This window comes from Neofelis nebulosa, chromosome 3, assembly GCF_028018385.1.
Source record: "Neofelis nebulosa isolate mNeoNeb1 chromosome 3, mNeoNeb1.pri, whole genome shotgun sequence".
NCBI lineage: Eukaryota > Metazoa > Chordata > Mammalia > Carnivora > Felidae > Neofelis > Neofelis nebulosa.
The window spans coordinates 75290892-75305468 of record NC_080784.1 but is presented as its reverse complement, the minus strand read 5'-3'; the positions used below and the strand labels follow the sequence as shown (position 1 = coordinate 75305468).

At 40.2% G+C, this 14577-nt stretch overlaps 1 protein-coding gene across 2 annotated transcripts in view; it reads left to right on the top strand.

Annotated features, from left to right (window-relative positions):
• Nucleotides 1-14577, top strand: part of TMEM131L (transmembrane 131 like) — a 171753-nt gene that overhangs the window by 123287 nt on the left and 33889 nt on the right. For both annotated transcript variants that reach the window (XM_058721123.1, XM_058721122.1), the window contains exons 19-25: nucleotides 518-590; nucleotides 3326-3453; nucleotides 5498-5640; nucleotides 7893-8079; nucleotides 8290-8475; nucleotides 9508-9657; nucleotides 10033-10658. In XM_058721123.1, coding sequence (XP_058577106.1) covers nucleotides 518-590; nucleotides 3326-3453; nucleotides 5498-5640; nucleotides 7893-8079; nucleotides 8290-8475; nucleotides 9508-9657; nucleotides 10033-10658 — 1493 coding nt within the window. The remainder of the gene's footprint in view (nucleotides 1-517; nucleotides 591-3325; nucleotides 3454-5497; nucleotides 5641-7892; nucleotides 8080-8289; nucleotides 8476-9507; nucleotides 9658-10032; nucleotides 10659-14577) is intronic.

Sequence of the window (14577 nt, the reverse complement as noted above, 5' to 3'; positions counted from 1 at the left end):
TGGGTTTCTCAGCTTCAGCACTATTGACATTTTGGACCAGGTGATTTTCTGTTTGGGGGAGGAGGGGCTCTTGTGTGTTTCAGAGGGTGGTTAGCAACGTCCCTGGCTTCTACCCACTCGGTGCCAGTAGGACCTCCCCAGCTGTGGTAAGCAGAAATGTCTCTGGGCATTGCTATGTGTCTACCGGGAGATAAAATTGTCCTTTCTCGAGAGTCACTTCCTGTCAGGTTCCTTATGTATTGTTTGGAGAGGGAAAAAAATTGCTTTGTATTTAGAGCTGTTGTCACCATATGCTTCTTTACATTCTGTGCTGCCAAAGTCATTCATTCAATGGTATTTATTGAGCACTTCCAGTATGCCCAGGACAATGCAGGGGGCTGGGATGCAGTGGTGACAGGATGGGATGAACTGTATATGTAAACACATGTGCTCACATAATCTGTATATGTGCACACATGCACTGTTTTCTTTAGTGGCAACCTGAATGTTATTTCAAACATTTTTTTTTCCTTTATAGGTTTGGCACCGATATGCAGATGATTAATTTCACAACTGGTGAATTCCAGCTCACCAAAGCTTGCCCTTACCAGGTAGGATGTCCTCTTTAAATAGAAAAAGAATGCTGACAAACCATACACATAGCATATGGCTGCACCAAGTCATGTTTCAAGTGTTTTTACATAATATATGTGGCTCTCTTATATTCTAGGCATGAAGTATACATAGCAGATTTTCCCAATTAACGAATGCAGCAAGAGCCCATGGTTCATGTTAGCCTGTAAATCATTTTAATTTGATAGTTTAGATTCATGTGAGTGAAGAATAACAATTGGATCAGGGCTATGTAGAAAACCATAAAACCTGAGACCCCAGAATTTACAATTCTCTTTTAGATTTCCCATCAATTGTTTTTTAAGGTGACATAAGGTAAATATACACCTAAGAACATCTTCTCCTACTAAACAGGCTTCATGTTTTTAGCAAGTCACCCAGTTTCTGTGATGTTCACCTCATCTGTTAAAAAAAAAAAAAAGGTCTTTCTGAAATTCTTAAGCCTCTGGGCGCTCATGAGGTCTTGCACAAATACTCAGGAGGAGGAGTAAACATGTCATGTGGAAAGGATGTTGTTCTGGGACTTGGCAGCCTTGTTTCTTAGTTTCCACTCAGTAGTTCTGTGGCTCTTTGTACAGAGCTGAGAGTTCTCCTTACAAGTATCCTATGTGTGAGATCAAGTCAGACGCGGAGCATTTGTTTAAAAAATACAGCCACACACGTCACCACACATGGGCATACAACTATATTTCTAACACACAGGCACACACACACACGCACACACTGAAATGCCTTGGTATTTTCTTCTCTCTCCACACTTATCCCTCCAAAGATGGACTATTGGCTCTAGATTAACTTGAATAGCAGAACGAGGGAGATCAGATAACCTCCAACTAAGAGTTAAAACTCATCAAAGCAAGTTTTTAGATGGATTTTTAACAGAGACTTACAATAGGAAACATATTACAGCAAATGTCCCTTTCTGTTTGTAAGTGGTTTAGGCAGCAGGATGGTCTTGTTTTTGTTAGCACGCCTGCCCTGCTCATTGCCTCTGGTTCTCCTTTCCACTGAGCAGGCTCCCAGGGCTGTTAGAGATAAGTTAGTCCAGGATACCAAAAGATCTTTGGCCCCACTGGTGTTGAATCGTATGTAATTTGGAATTCCAAAAATAATGCCAATTTTCTTTTACATCTAAATGTTCTATTCAGATTTGAACAAATGCTGCAGCCTGTTTGGAAGAAGTTTTTCATGTGTGACCAAAGGTTTCCCCCAAGAATATTACACCTTTTGTGATAAGAGACACCATTACTGTTATGAATTTGTTACACTGACAATAATAGTATCGATGCCTTTGAGACACTTAAAGTTTAATTCAAAATTCTTCTTAGAACTCTTTGTTATATAAAGAATGGCACCCGTATTTATGATGGTTTGCTGTTAGAAATGTAGTTCCTTCGGTTAAGATCAGAGGGAATTAGATGGTCAGGGTTCTGAGTCCAGGCTGTTAACATGGGCTAGCTTTGTGCCCTCAGGAAGATTACTTATCCTCTCTACAGCCTTCTCTCACTCACTCGTAGTAATGTTTGAAGATTCAGTAACATTTATGGAATGCTCAGCATTTTATAGACTTCTTATATTCCAGTGCCTGGCATATAAGAACGATTTAATAAATGATGCAGTTGTTATTACAGATTTTTTAATGTTTGCTTATTTATTTTGAGAGAGAGAGAGAGAGAGAGTCCCAAGCAGACTCTGTGCTGTCAGCATGGAGCCCTTTGTGGGGCTCGATCCTATGAACTGTGAGATCATGACCTGAGCCAAGATCAAGAGTCGGGTGCTTAACCGACTGAGCCACCCAGTCGCGCCATGTTATTATTACACTTTTAATACTAAAAATCAATTTTATTCAGTATTCATATTAGATCTATGTAAAGCAAGGTTTCTCCCTTCATGAAGCTTATAGTTCTAATGAAAATGAATCAAACACTGTCGCTATTTCTTCTGATAGCGTGGGGAGATACTACCAACAATTGCAGGATAAAACAAATATAAAAATCAAGACTGCAGAAAAGAGAAATATTACCATGCAGATTATATGATTATAGCGCTAAGAAATTAATAATTTTTTTTAGTGAGAAGGAGCTGGAAAAAAACAGTGGAAAGAGGAAAAATGATGGAGAACTCAGCCTTGAATACTAGATTTAGAAAACAAGATTTTAGCCTTGAATACTAGATTTAGAACACAAGATTAATCAGAGAAAGTTAGAGACCCTGGAAAAAATAAACCCTGGAGCTTGTGAATAAACACAGCTCTTTCTCCTGAGTGAAGAGACGCAATATAATACAGATGGTCTCTGTATGAACCTAAGGTCAGTATTAAAGATAGGGTTGTCGAGCAGCAGTTGGGTGTTGGGTCAGATCCCCGCAGCATTCAAACAGAGGCTATTTGGTGTGCTAAGTGACGGTTTGCAGTCAGAGCATCTTGGCAGAGATGTCTCTTGTAGCCGCAGCTTCCATCCGGGCCGGGAAGCAAATCCACCTCTCCAGCATCCCTGGCAGGCTGTCCTGCAGCCTCTGCCTGCTCTTCTCAGCTGTGGTTCGGGAACTGTTTATCAGTGTGAACTCTCAGAGTGAGCAAGTTCAGCGCGTCGATGAGGGTAGTCCATTCTGGACGTTAAAAGAAGAGCAATCATGTTTATACCCTAAAATGCACGTAATGAAGACGGAAGCTTGCTTCACAGGAATCATTTCACTGCATTTATTAAATCTGCAGGGCATGCCTTCTGAGGAATCTGAGTTTGGCATCCTCCACTTACATTTGCAGCCTCTGGAGATGAAAAGGGTCGGTGTAGTTTTCACGCCAGCTGACTACGGAAAAGTTACCTCACTCATACTAATCCGGTGGGTGTGTCCCTGTCACGGAGCCTATTTCTTTCTCTCTGACTCGTCTGTCCAAGTCTCTTTCTCTCAAGAATACATAATCTCTTTATTTTTTATTTATAAGTATTTGTTTATTTCTGAGAGGGAAGTATAAAATCTGAAGCAGGCTCCATCACCACAGAGCCCGACGTGAGGCTCGAACTCACGAACTGTGAGATCATGACCTGAGCTGAAGTCGGGCGCTTAACTGACTGAGCCACCCAGGTGCCCCAAGAATATGTAATCTCTTTAGCTAAGAGCTGACATTCACCTCATGGTCAGGCCTTCAGGGATGGGGCTGTGTTGCATGGGAGGGAGAGGAGAGGCTATGTGAGGCTTCACACTTACTCTGTGCCTCAGTTTCCCACCTTGTAAAGTAAGGGCTGTGTGCCCTTCTCTCTAAGAGACGCAGTATATTTTGCTCAGCATCTCATCTGTTGGTGTCGTTGAGGGCAGGACACTTGTACAAATGCAGACACACACACACGTATGTGCTAGGAACACATGTTCCCAGCTCAGAAAAATAATTGAAACACTGCTGTGTATGTTTTCACTCGCAGTGTTGGGATTTATATCACTCTCATACCTGTCTTGCTTCTGGAACTCTCTGTAGCCCCAAAGGACAATGGACTAAGGACTGTTGAGCCCATTGCCTTTTTTCCCCTCCCTTTAAATGACAGATGTTGCTACATTTAAGCAGCTAAATGTTTCTCACTATTAAATTTTTTCATCTTTAGTTAGTCTTTATTGAGAGTTTTCTTTCAAAAATTTACAGTAAATACAGATCTATGTTGAAGCTCTCTGCATTGGTGAGAAGTCTAACACTAATTTTCAATAAATGGCCTTTTAGTTACTTTGTAGAGTTTTTCTAGTATCAGATCAGCTAGCAAAGACTTTCTTATTCTGGACTTCCTTTAATATATTACACGAGTTTGTTCTTCTGCAAGTGAACGCTCTGAAAAAGAAAATGTACTTGTTTGTTCTATTAAGCATTTTAACTAAGACTCCTGCTGCCCTGTTGACAGCGTCTTTCATTTAAAACTCCTTCTCCGTTGAAGAACTAAGGTCCCGGGAAGTGCAGAGATAGCATTTACCTCATCCCAGGTTCAACTATCCCACCTCGAAAAGAAAGTCTAAATTCTTTGTAGTAGTTAATTTACTTTTGATATTTCTATATTGATACATAGTATTTTTCTGTAAATAGTATCAGTCATCCAACCTAACTTAAAGGCTTTTAAATGGTTAAAGATTCTTAATCCTTCAGATAAAGGTGTAAAGCTCTTGTTGTATTTTGCCTAATTAGGAATGTTTTCTCAGCTTCTATAGTATTTACATTAATGATGACTGGCTTTCACTCCAGTCTACACCTTTTAAACATCTACTCCATTTAACTTTTTTTGTCCTGGGAGTCATGACTTCGAAGCTAGTCTGAATTTTTGCTTGACTACTAAGGATTTGAGTAGATCTGTTATTTGGTGGGGTGACATTATAAATCTTTGGTTCAAAAGAAACAGTAGGATTTTATTTCTAGAATTATCCCTAAGGTAGAATCTCTAATAGTCACAATTACTATGAAACTCCTTAATTCACCCTGCAAGTAGTTTGTATCAATTAGGCTAAATTTGTTAATATTTCTCTGAGACCCCAACTTTATCTTTTCAGTTTTTGTTTTTGTTTTTGTTTTTGTTTTTTTTTGCTCTTGCAGGTCTCATCACCACCCAGGTGGCTGATTATTAGAAAAACATGGCTTCACATTCTCGGGCTGAGGCAGGAGGGTGATCAGGAACATTCTGGGCATTCACTCGTTCTTGCTGTAGTCAGCTTGCCTGGGCTCTTCTGAGCCCATTGGCAGCTTCCGTTGCCCATCAATAGCCTCTAAATTCCAGGAGATGCCACACTATTTAATTGATTTTCTCTTTGAAAACCTTACAGCTGTTCTTGCTAACTAGGAATGTTTAAGTCCAAGTGCACTGTATCTTGTGACTGTGTTGTAATGCGTTTGTATTTGTATGTGCTGCCCCAATAGGAATAACTTGACTGTTATTGACATGATTGGCGTGGAAGGGTTTGGAGCGAGAGAGTTACTGAAAGTGGGCGGAAGGCTTCCTGGTTCGGGAGGTTCTCTCAGATTCAAGGTGCCTGAGTCCACGCTGATGGATTGCCGGCGACGTGAGTTCGTGCATGTGGCACTCAGATGGGGCAGCCTTGGTGCTAAAGCCAAGAGCAAAAGGATTTTATAGGAAGATTCTTTATAAATTTATAGTAAATTCATTGCATTGATGCAAATAATTGAATCAGGCAAACGTTTAGTATATATAGGCCTTTACTTTATAAAAATAGCCTTAGATATTTAACCCATCTTACTTAATACATATATAAAAAGTGTAATTGCTGAATTATCAGTATAGTGTCAAATACTTAAGATAAATAGTAAGAGGCTACATCATCATAAAAAGATCACACCATGGGGCGCCTGGGTGGCTCAGTCGGTTGAGCGTCCGACTTCGACTCAGGTCATGATCTCGCAGTTCGTGGGTTTGAGCCCCGCGTCAGGCTCTGTGCTGACGGCTCGGAGCCTGGAGCCTGCTTCGGATTCTGTGTCTCCCTCTCTCTCTCTGCCCCTTCCCCGCTCATGCTCTGTCTCTCTCTGTCTCTCAAAAATGAATAAACGTTAAAAAAAAAAAAAGATCACCCCAAAATGCTAAAAAGGAGACAAGACTAAAGATTTCTAAGCAGTAGAACTCTGTGCAGTAATGGAAATGCTCAGTGTCTGTGTCATCCGGTACAGCAGACACTAGCCTCATGTGGTTACTGAGCACTTAAAAATACAGGTAGTGTGACTGAGAAAATAAGTTTTTAAATTTTTTTTAATGTTTATTCTTGAGAGACAGAGCATGAGTGGGGGAGGGGCAGAGAGAGAGGGAGACACAGAATCCGAAGCCAGTCTCCAGTCTCAGCTGTCAGCACAGAGCCCAACACGGGGCTCGAACTCACAGACCGCAAGTTCATGACCTGAGCCAAAGTCGGACGTTTAGCCGACTAAGCCACCCACGCACCCCGAAAATCACTTTTTAAATTTACTTAATTTTAATTTAATTTAAAGTAGCCACGTATGTCTAGTGGCTACTGTATTAGACATAGAAGATTTAGAAATTTACATAAATGTTCCATTAGATATTTCCAAACTGTGCATGTATTTAAGTTAAATACTTCTAAATTATTTATATTAGGTTCAAGAACTTTCTCAGGAACTAAAACAAAAATCAAACAATAGATGTAAAATGTTTTTCGTAAATTCTGTCTTGTTTCCTATATAATTTTGAATTTATGGAACACACTGAAAGCATTTTAGTAACACTGTGCTTCCTGTGGAGAAATCTGATTAGTGAAAACTATTGGATAATTTTGTAGCACTGTTTAATGTCTCATTAGAATTTTTTTAATAAAACTATGCTAAATGAGCATTGAGTTTGAAACGATTTATTAACCATTTGCATTCAGCATTCATCACAATTCATTTTTTCTTTCATTCATTCAGTAATTTAGAGTTGACCTTGAAAGATAGAATTAAGGAGTATTATAAAAACTATAGAACCAGATAAGATATTAGTCCCTTTATGGAAAAGATTGTGGGTTGTAAATTTATGGGAGTAATTTAAAATTGTGGTAATTCTTTCTTTTTTAAACTCCGTATATAAAATGTGCTCTCATTTTTTTGCAGGGACTTGGTGACTTACTTCCTCTGAATGTAGTGGGTGTTTGAGTCATGTTTCTAGAAGCACACACACTTGCTCTTAACTGGTCCCTGTTCAATGTGAAGATACTGGGAGCAAAGTGTGCATAGTGCCTAGGGATATCCAAACTATTTGGCTTCTGAAAAGAATAAACTTCTAACCTTAACCTTTTTAAAAAAAAACAACATTTAAGTTTATTTTGAGAGAGAGAGAGTGCATGAGCATGTGCAGGGGAGGGGCAGAGAGAGAGAGAGAGGGAGAGAGAGAATCCCAAGTGGGCTCCACACTGTCAGCACAGAGCCTGACGTGGGGCTTAATCTCATGAACCTGTGAGATCATGACCTGAGCCAAAATCAGAAGTTGGACACTTAACTGACTGAGCCACCCAGGCATCCCTAACCTTAACCTTTACTAAGTAAAAGAACAAAGAAGAGATTTTCATTACTGTTGGTACCTAGGAAGGTCATTTAACTTAAAAATCTTGATTAGTTAAATGTTTTTATTGTATCCTGGGAGTATAAGAAAATCTGTAACTGTTCTAGATATTAGATAGAAGTCATACTTTGAGCTTATATTGAATTTTTTTCACATTTTAATAATACACGTCATGGTTTTTTGATTTAATAAATTATGCTAATTTAATTTTGCAGTTCGTATACACTAAATATTACTTTCTGTCCTCACTAGAACTGAAAGACAGCAAGCAAATTTTATCTATTACAAAGAACTTTAAAGTTGAGAATATTGGACCACTTCCTATAACTGTGACATCTCTGAAAATTAATGGGTATAATTGCCAAGGTTATGGATTCGAAGTGCTAGATTGTCATCAATTTTCCCTGGCCCCAAACACGTCCCGAGATATCAGCATTGTGTAAGCATTGAGTTTTAACCTCATTTAAGTTTTGTGGCGCATTTAATAATGTGGGGGTGGAGGGACCTTTTTCCATTGGTAAGACATGTTAAGTTGTTTTTATATAAGTACTTATGGTAAGTAAGAAATTTGGCTGCTATTGTGATTACTTTGTTTTGTGCCTGGAATTAAAAGAATCAAAGTTCATAAAGATGAATCTTTTGTTACCAGGTTTACTCCCGACTTTACCTCTTCCTGGGTCATTCGTGAGCTGACTCTTGTGACTGCAGCAGACCTAGAATTTCACTTCACTCTCAATGTGACCCTCCCTCACCACCTGTTGCCTCTGTGTGCCGACGTGGTTCCAGGACCCAGCTGGGAGGAGTCGTTTTGGAGGCTCACAGTCTTCTTTGTCAGGTATGCTCCCGCCTTTGGGCGAGTTGCAAGAAACTGTCTATTGCCTGGGTGTAAGAGCTTATGAATAGTCAAATAGCATATTCAAAGCATCTGAATTGAGTGAAATTTGTATTTCTTTGCGAACCCTGATACACATGAAGTAGACAAAGTAGTAACTGATAAACTTTAAGATAATAGTAAACGAATTGTAAGAGATTCATGGGACCTAGAAGTATCATAGACCATTGTGCTCCATATATTTTCACTGGCTGTCACAGGGGAAGATACGACTTTGACTCCTATTGGCCAAGTGCAGTGGCAATTTGAGATTGGAAGACTAGAACGACCCTTTTAGATTTTATCATGAAAGTGCTTTTAAATTTTTTTTTGTGTGTATTGATTTTTGAGAGAGACAGAGACAAAATGCGAGTGGGTTGGGGCAGAGAGAGAGAGGGAGACACAGAATCTGAAACAGGCTCCAGGCTCTGAGCTGTCAGCACAGAGCCCGACGCAGGGCTCGAACTCACGAGCTGTGAGATCATGACCTGAGCCGAAGTCGGACGCTCAACTGACTGAGCCACCCAGGCGCCCACAAGTGCTTTTTTTTTTCAACGTTTTTTTTTTTTGTGTTTTTTTTTTTTTTTTTTTTTTTGGGACAGAGAGAGACAGAGCATGAACGGGGGAGGGTCAGAGAGAGAGGGAGACACAGAATCGGAAACAGGCTCCAGGCTCCGAGCCATCAGCCCAGAGCTTGACGCGGGGCTTGAACTCACGGACCACGAGATCGTGACCTGGCTGAAGTCGGACGCTTAACCGACTGCGCCACCCAGGCGCCCCCACAAGTGCTTTTAAAAATGGAATTGGAATGTCAGACTTACAAGTATGCACATTTTTAGAAACTTGGGGTTTTTTTTAATCTTTAAGGTAATATCAGAAAGTACCACATCTTTAGACATTTTGCATCAACCATCCACTGCTCTTCTGTAAGAGAGCTGGTCTTTTTAATGCGAGTCAGAACCATGCAGTAATGAACCCCGTTGCTTTCTTCCTCAGTTTGTCCCTGTTGGGTGTGATTTTAATAGCCTTCCAACAAGCACAGTACATTCTTATGGAATTCATGAAAACAAGACAGAGGCAAAATGCTAGCTCATCTTCGCAGCAAAACAATAGTTCGATGGATGTAATTAGCTCCCATTCTCACAAGTAAGAATTTCTGTGTGTGTGTGTGTGTGTGTGTGTGTGTGTGTGTGTGTGTGTGTTGGGGGGGAAGGGGCTCTCACCTTTGATATTACTCCGTTCTGATTTTATTTTAAGGTGATATAAATATTATTCTGAGTCCAGGTTTAGATTCATAAAATTTTCTTTAAGTCATTGAGGCTGTAACAGTCCTTTTACAATAAGATAGACTTCATATAAGGACTTAGTTTGTAAAACTCAGGGGGCTTTGGAAGAAGGAAAGATAGAATTCCCCAGTACACATAGTACTGATGGCCACTTCTTTCTCACGGCTTTAGAAACAGAGGGGTAGGATTTGATTCCACGTGGCTTGATGTTAAATGTTTTTCTTCCTCCATTCAGGAGCAATTGTAAGAACTTTCTTGATACCTATGGTCCCTCTGATAAAGGCAGAGGGAAGAGCTGTCTTCCAGTAAACACTCCACAAAGCAGGATCCAGAACGCGGCAAGGAGGAGCCCCGGTACCTACGGTCATTCTCAGAAGAAGCACAAGTGCTCAGTGTATTACAGCAAACACAGACCTACCCCACCTGTTGCCAGCAGTGCCAACACTGCTGCCGAGGAGAGACAGACTCCAGCCCTGGGCAGCCCCCTGTCTGCCCCTAGAGAGGACGTGTGCACTGATGTTATGGGTGAGAACTGGATGAACCTCAAATACGCAAGTGGCATAAATGTCAACCTGCAAAAGAATTTAACCCTTCCCAAAAACTTACTGAATAAAGAAGAAAACACACTGAAAAACACAGTTATGGTCAATCATCCTTCTTCAGAATGTCATATGAAGGAGGAAATACAGACATGTATGTTTCCTAAGGAAACGGATATTAAAACTTCAGAAAACATAGGTGAGCTCAAGGAGAGAGAGTTCTGTTCTCTGAAGACCTCTAAGAAACTACCTGAAAATCACTTGTCAAGAAGTGCACCTCAGTACCAGTCAGACTTGCCAGAGATTTCCGGGAAGAATAATGGTAATCTTTTCATCCTTCTGGATGACTTTTCTCTCCGGTTTGTCTTCGGTCTGTTGTTTTTAACAGAATTTGTTCTCACCTGTGACTTTAGGTTTAATCATGGATGCTGAATTTTTAGTTCTTGCACAGAGTTAAAGCAAAGGTGTAAATGTTGAAGTACGGTTTGCAAAATGAAAAGCTTAGGAGGAGGCACCACATTTTTAGAATGTCGTGGCTAAGAAGTGTACTTTTAGTACATGTGTTTAGAGGGTTGGCAATGTCATATTTTATTGGGAGGATATGGACACCACTTTCTAATTATTTTATATCTTGGATTTTCAGACTATTTGTGAAAATTAATCTGCTCATAAAATGTTTCTGACCGAACAAAACTTACCAACTTTTTATATTTAACAGCTGCTACTGTCTCATGTTCCCTGGCCCTGATTCTTGTCTAATTGTGTCCCTTGGTTAAAAAAGACAGATGTTCTCTTATAGCAAAGGCAGTTAGTGAAAGCGTAGGCAGGACTGGACTCAGAAAACTACCTATATGTAACATTGCCGTGAAGCTTTAACTGACCCCTTTGGCTTTTGGCATAAGAGCCCGTGCTTATTTTTCTTAGCCATTCTGATCATCTTAATATGCACATTTCTGTACCTGGTAAAAGTCAGATTTTGGACACTTTTTAATCTGGAAAAATCAGTCACCTTTGATCTTATTAAAACATCTAATGTGTTTCACTCCCTGCTACTGTAGAGGGGGTAGAGAAATATTATGGATTGGTCAGTTTCTGATGAGTTTTATGCATGTAGTTAAAAACCCGAAGTGAATTTTATGTGTTCCATAAAAGGACGTCTCTAACTTCAAAGCTGGAGTCCTCCGAGCGAGTGGAGCAAGGTCAGGCAACTGCACATGTATTCCTGGTGCGTCTTGTTCCAACCAGTTTGTACCGTTCCCCTGGTATCCATGCACGTGTTTGAGGTGGAATCATGTCTGCAGGGTTGACACCGTCCCTGTGTTCTGTCCACCCGGCGTGTGAACACGCACTCCGGATGAAGCATTCAACCAGATCCTCAAATGATAGCATAGCATACCTGGTCTGAGGATGTTTTGTGGTAGGGCAGGGGGCTGCCTATTGTTCCATTTCCATGGGGCCCAGGCTGCAAAACATTTGTGAAAGAGTGAGATTAAGGGTGAATCCTACCAGGGTTTTCCTTGTTTGGTATCATTTAGGCCTGAGCACAGGATCTAACATAGGCTGACTTTACGTAAGCCTAAAACCATAGTTGTTTGAGGTGCTTCTGTGGCCCATTGCGTCCATTAGGCATCTGCATAAATGTGCCTGCAGAGTGCAGTGGCCATGGCCTTGTGGATAGATAGATGGGAAGGACCTTTTGCTGCACTGCAGTACTCTGAAGTGGGTTAAAACGTGGAGATGTGGGCCCAAAGTGCAGCGCTAGAGTGGGTCAGAGGATTCACATTTGTGCTTCAGGTCCCTCCTGTCCAATACTTGATGTTTAATGCCCATAGTGGAGCATAGATGGCCATGTAGTAATACTTCAGCAAGTGTGAGTGAACTTCGTATTGGAGGTCCAGAAACAAAGGACTTGCTTATATCATCATAGATGTCATTCCTGCCTAGAATCTTTCCCTCCTGTGCAGATTGCTAATCTGTGTTTTAAATGGAAACAAGTGTCTCGCAATAAGAAGTCTTTAAAAACTGCTCTTTGGTTAGATCAGTAGTATGTTAAGTGGTATCAGGGTGATTGTTGATCAGATCAAGTAAGGACTGATGAAAGAACTTTGGCTTTCCACCATGTTCCGACCAGCAAACTTAGAGGTGCTAATTCACAGTGCTGGATTTCTCTCCGGAATTAGTATGTCAGCAGGAGATTCCTCGCAGGGAAAGCCATTCATTGACATGTGTTTTGTTCTGTTTTCTGTTCACAGCACTATTCTAGGAAAATATCAAAGAGGTTAAAAAAAATAGGTTGCCTGCCATCCATTTACAATTTAGACATTTTAAAGGATTGACAATTTTAAAAATAAGAAAGGACTGAGAATTCTAGAGGAAGATATTTGTAGTTTGAAGATAGGATTTGCAGTTTTTTTTAGTAATATCAAGGGCTTGGAGTGCCTTTATCAGATTTTAAAGGAAAGCATTGTAATAAGCTGGCAGATGGTGAACAGGCATATAATTGGCAGGGAGTCCATAACGTGTGAAGAATGCTCAAGGATGAGAAAACCATTTGTATATGAGAACTCTCCAAATTTTCACTTCCAACTTTGAGCGTTGGTTCTTTTTTTGCTTTGAAAAGTGTTTTACTTTGTGAAAAACGTGTTTCCATCACAAAATCATTCTAGAATCTGAAGAAAACGGCTTCTGTGTTAATAGTTGAACTTAGCCCGCCGGCTGGTTGGGAATCCCAGGTCCCTCCACCTCGTTTCCTGTGTGGCCCACTAGAATGGGGAATTTCTGTTTGCTCAGGGGAAAGCAGCTAGTGTGTTTGCCACATCCTAGCTCCTTCTCCTAAAGTACACAAATGTTCCATAGAGGCAAATTCAGTGACAAGATTACTTTTGGAGAAAGGGGAAGGGGGCAGGCGGTCTGTCTCCTAAGAGTGCCTGAAGTGATTTTATTAACCTGACAGACCTCCTTGAGGCATGTGAGGAAGTTTGCCTTCTCCTATTCTGAGGCTTTTTAATTTTTCCTGAGGGTGACATATTGTGTGAGAAAAAAAATATTCCAAGGTGAATATTAATGGCTCTGGCACTACATGCTCAGTTTTGTTGTTGAAAAACACAGAATTTATTTTCTGAATAAAAGAAATGTGTCTCATCCCCTTCGTGTTCTTTCTGCGGCCTTCTTCTGAGAGGCCTTGTAGTAAGTCATAAATTAAAATTCCCCATAGAAAGGAAGTCTGTTGACAGATGCTTCAGAGCTCTGTTTTCACACACAGTTTTCTTGGCATCCACCTGTCAAACCACAGCTCAACTTTTCAAACATTTGTTATGTATTCCAGAGTCTTTTGAGCTTCTGACAAGAGTAGAGCTCTGTGTGTAACGTAAATGATCTTTTAAATATGTCTCTTTTCAAATGTGTATTATTTTTAAATTGTGTGATCACAATTCTAGATCTGTATTTGACCGTACAATTAAAAAATAATGATCTCTGGAATTAAGGCTAAAGACACACAGCTGGCCTCAGCACTATGAAAGAGGAATAGTCAGCCAATTATTTTATTGCTTTCTTTCTTTTAATTTTTATTTCTGAGAGAAAGTGCGCGCGTGCGCACGAGAGAGAGAGAGAGAGAGAGAGCAAGCAGGGGAGGGGCAGAGAGAGGGGGAGACACAGAATCTGAAGCAGGCTCCAGGCTCTGAGCTGTCAGCACAGAGCCCGATGCGGGGCTTGAACCCACAGACTATGAGATCATGACCTGAGCTGAAGTTGGAGGCTTAACCAAGTGAGCCACCCAGGCGCCCTTTTATTGCTTTCTGCTTATAACAATGTAAAGGATAATAAACTTTTAAATTGAATAATACCCTAAGCCTTGGAATTAACAATACATGGAAGATGTCACTGAATAGACACTCCAAATTTCTGAAATACAAATATTTGAAAAATTCAAATAGTCTCATTTTACTTATAGATACTAATACCTTGAAGATTAGCTTTTACTCAAAATATAACACTTGATTAGATTTGATACCATAAAAGTTTAAGCAGGATTCTAGTTGTGTTCACTTGTTCCCTGTTTTATTTGTTTTTTATCTTTGTGGCTCAAACACTGACTCTCTGAGATGGGTATAAGAAAGTTGTATAACACTGTAAGTAAGTAATCGTGCCTAATAAGATGACTTGGATGGCTCCATTTAGTAAATGAATTTCTAAATTCTTAGATATTGTCATGTTAGAGTTTCTCAAAGACTCAATGAAGA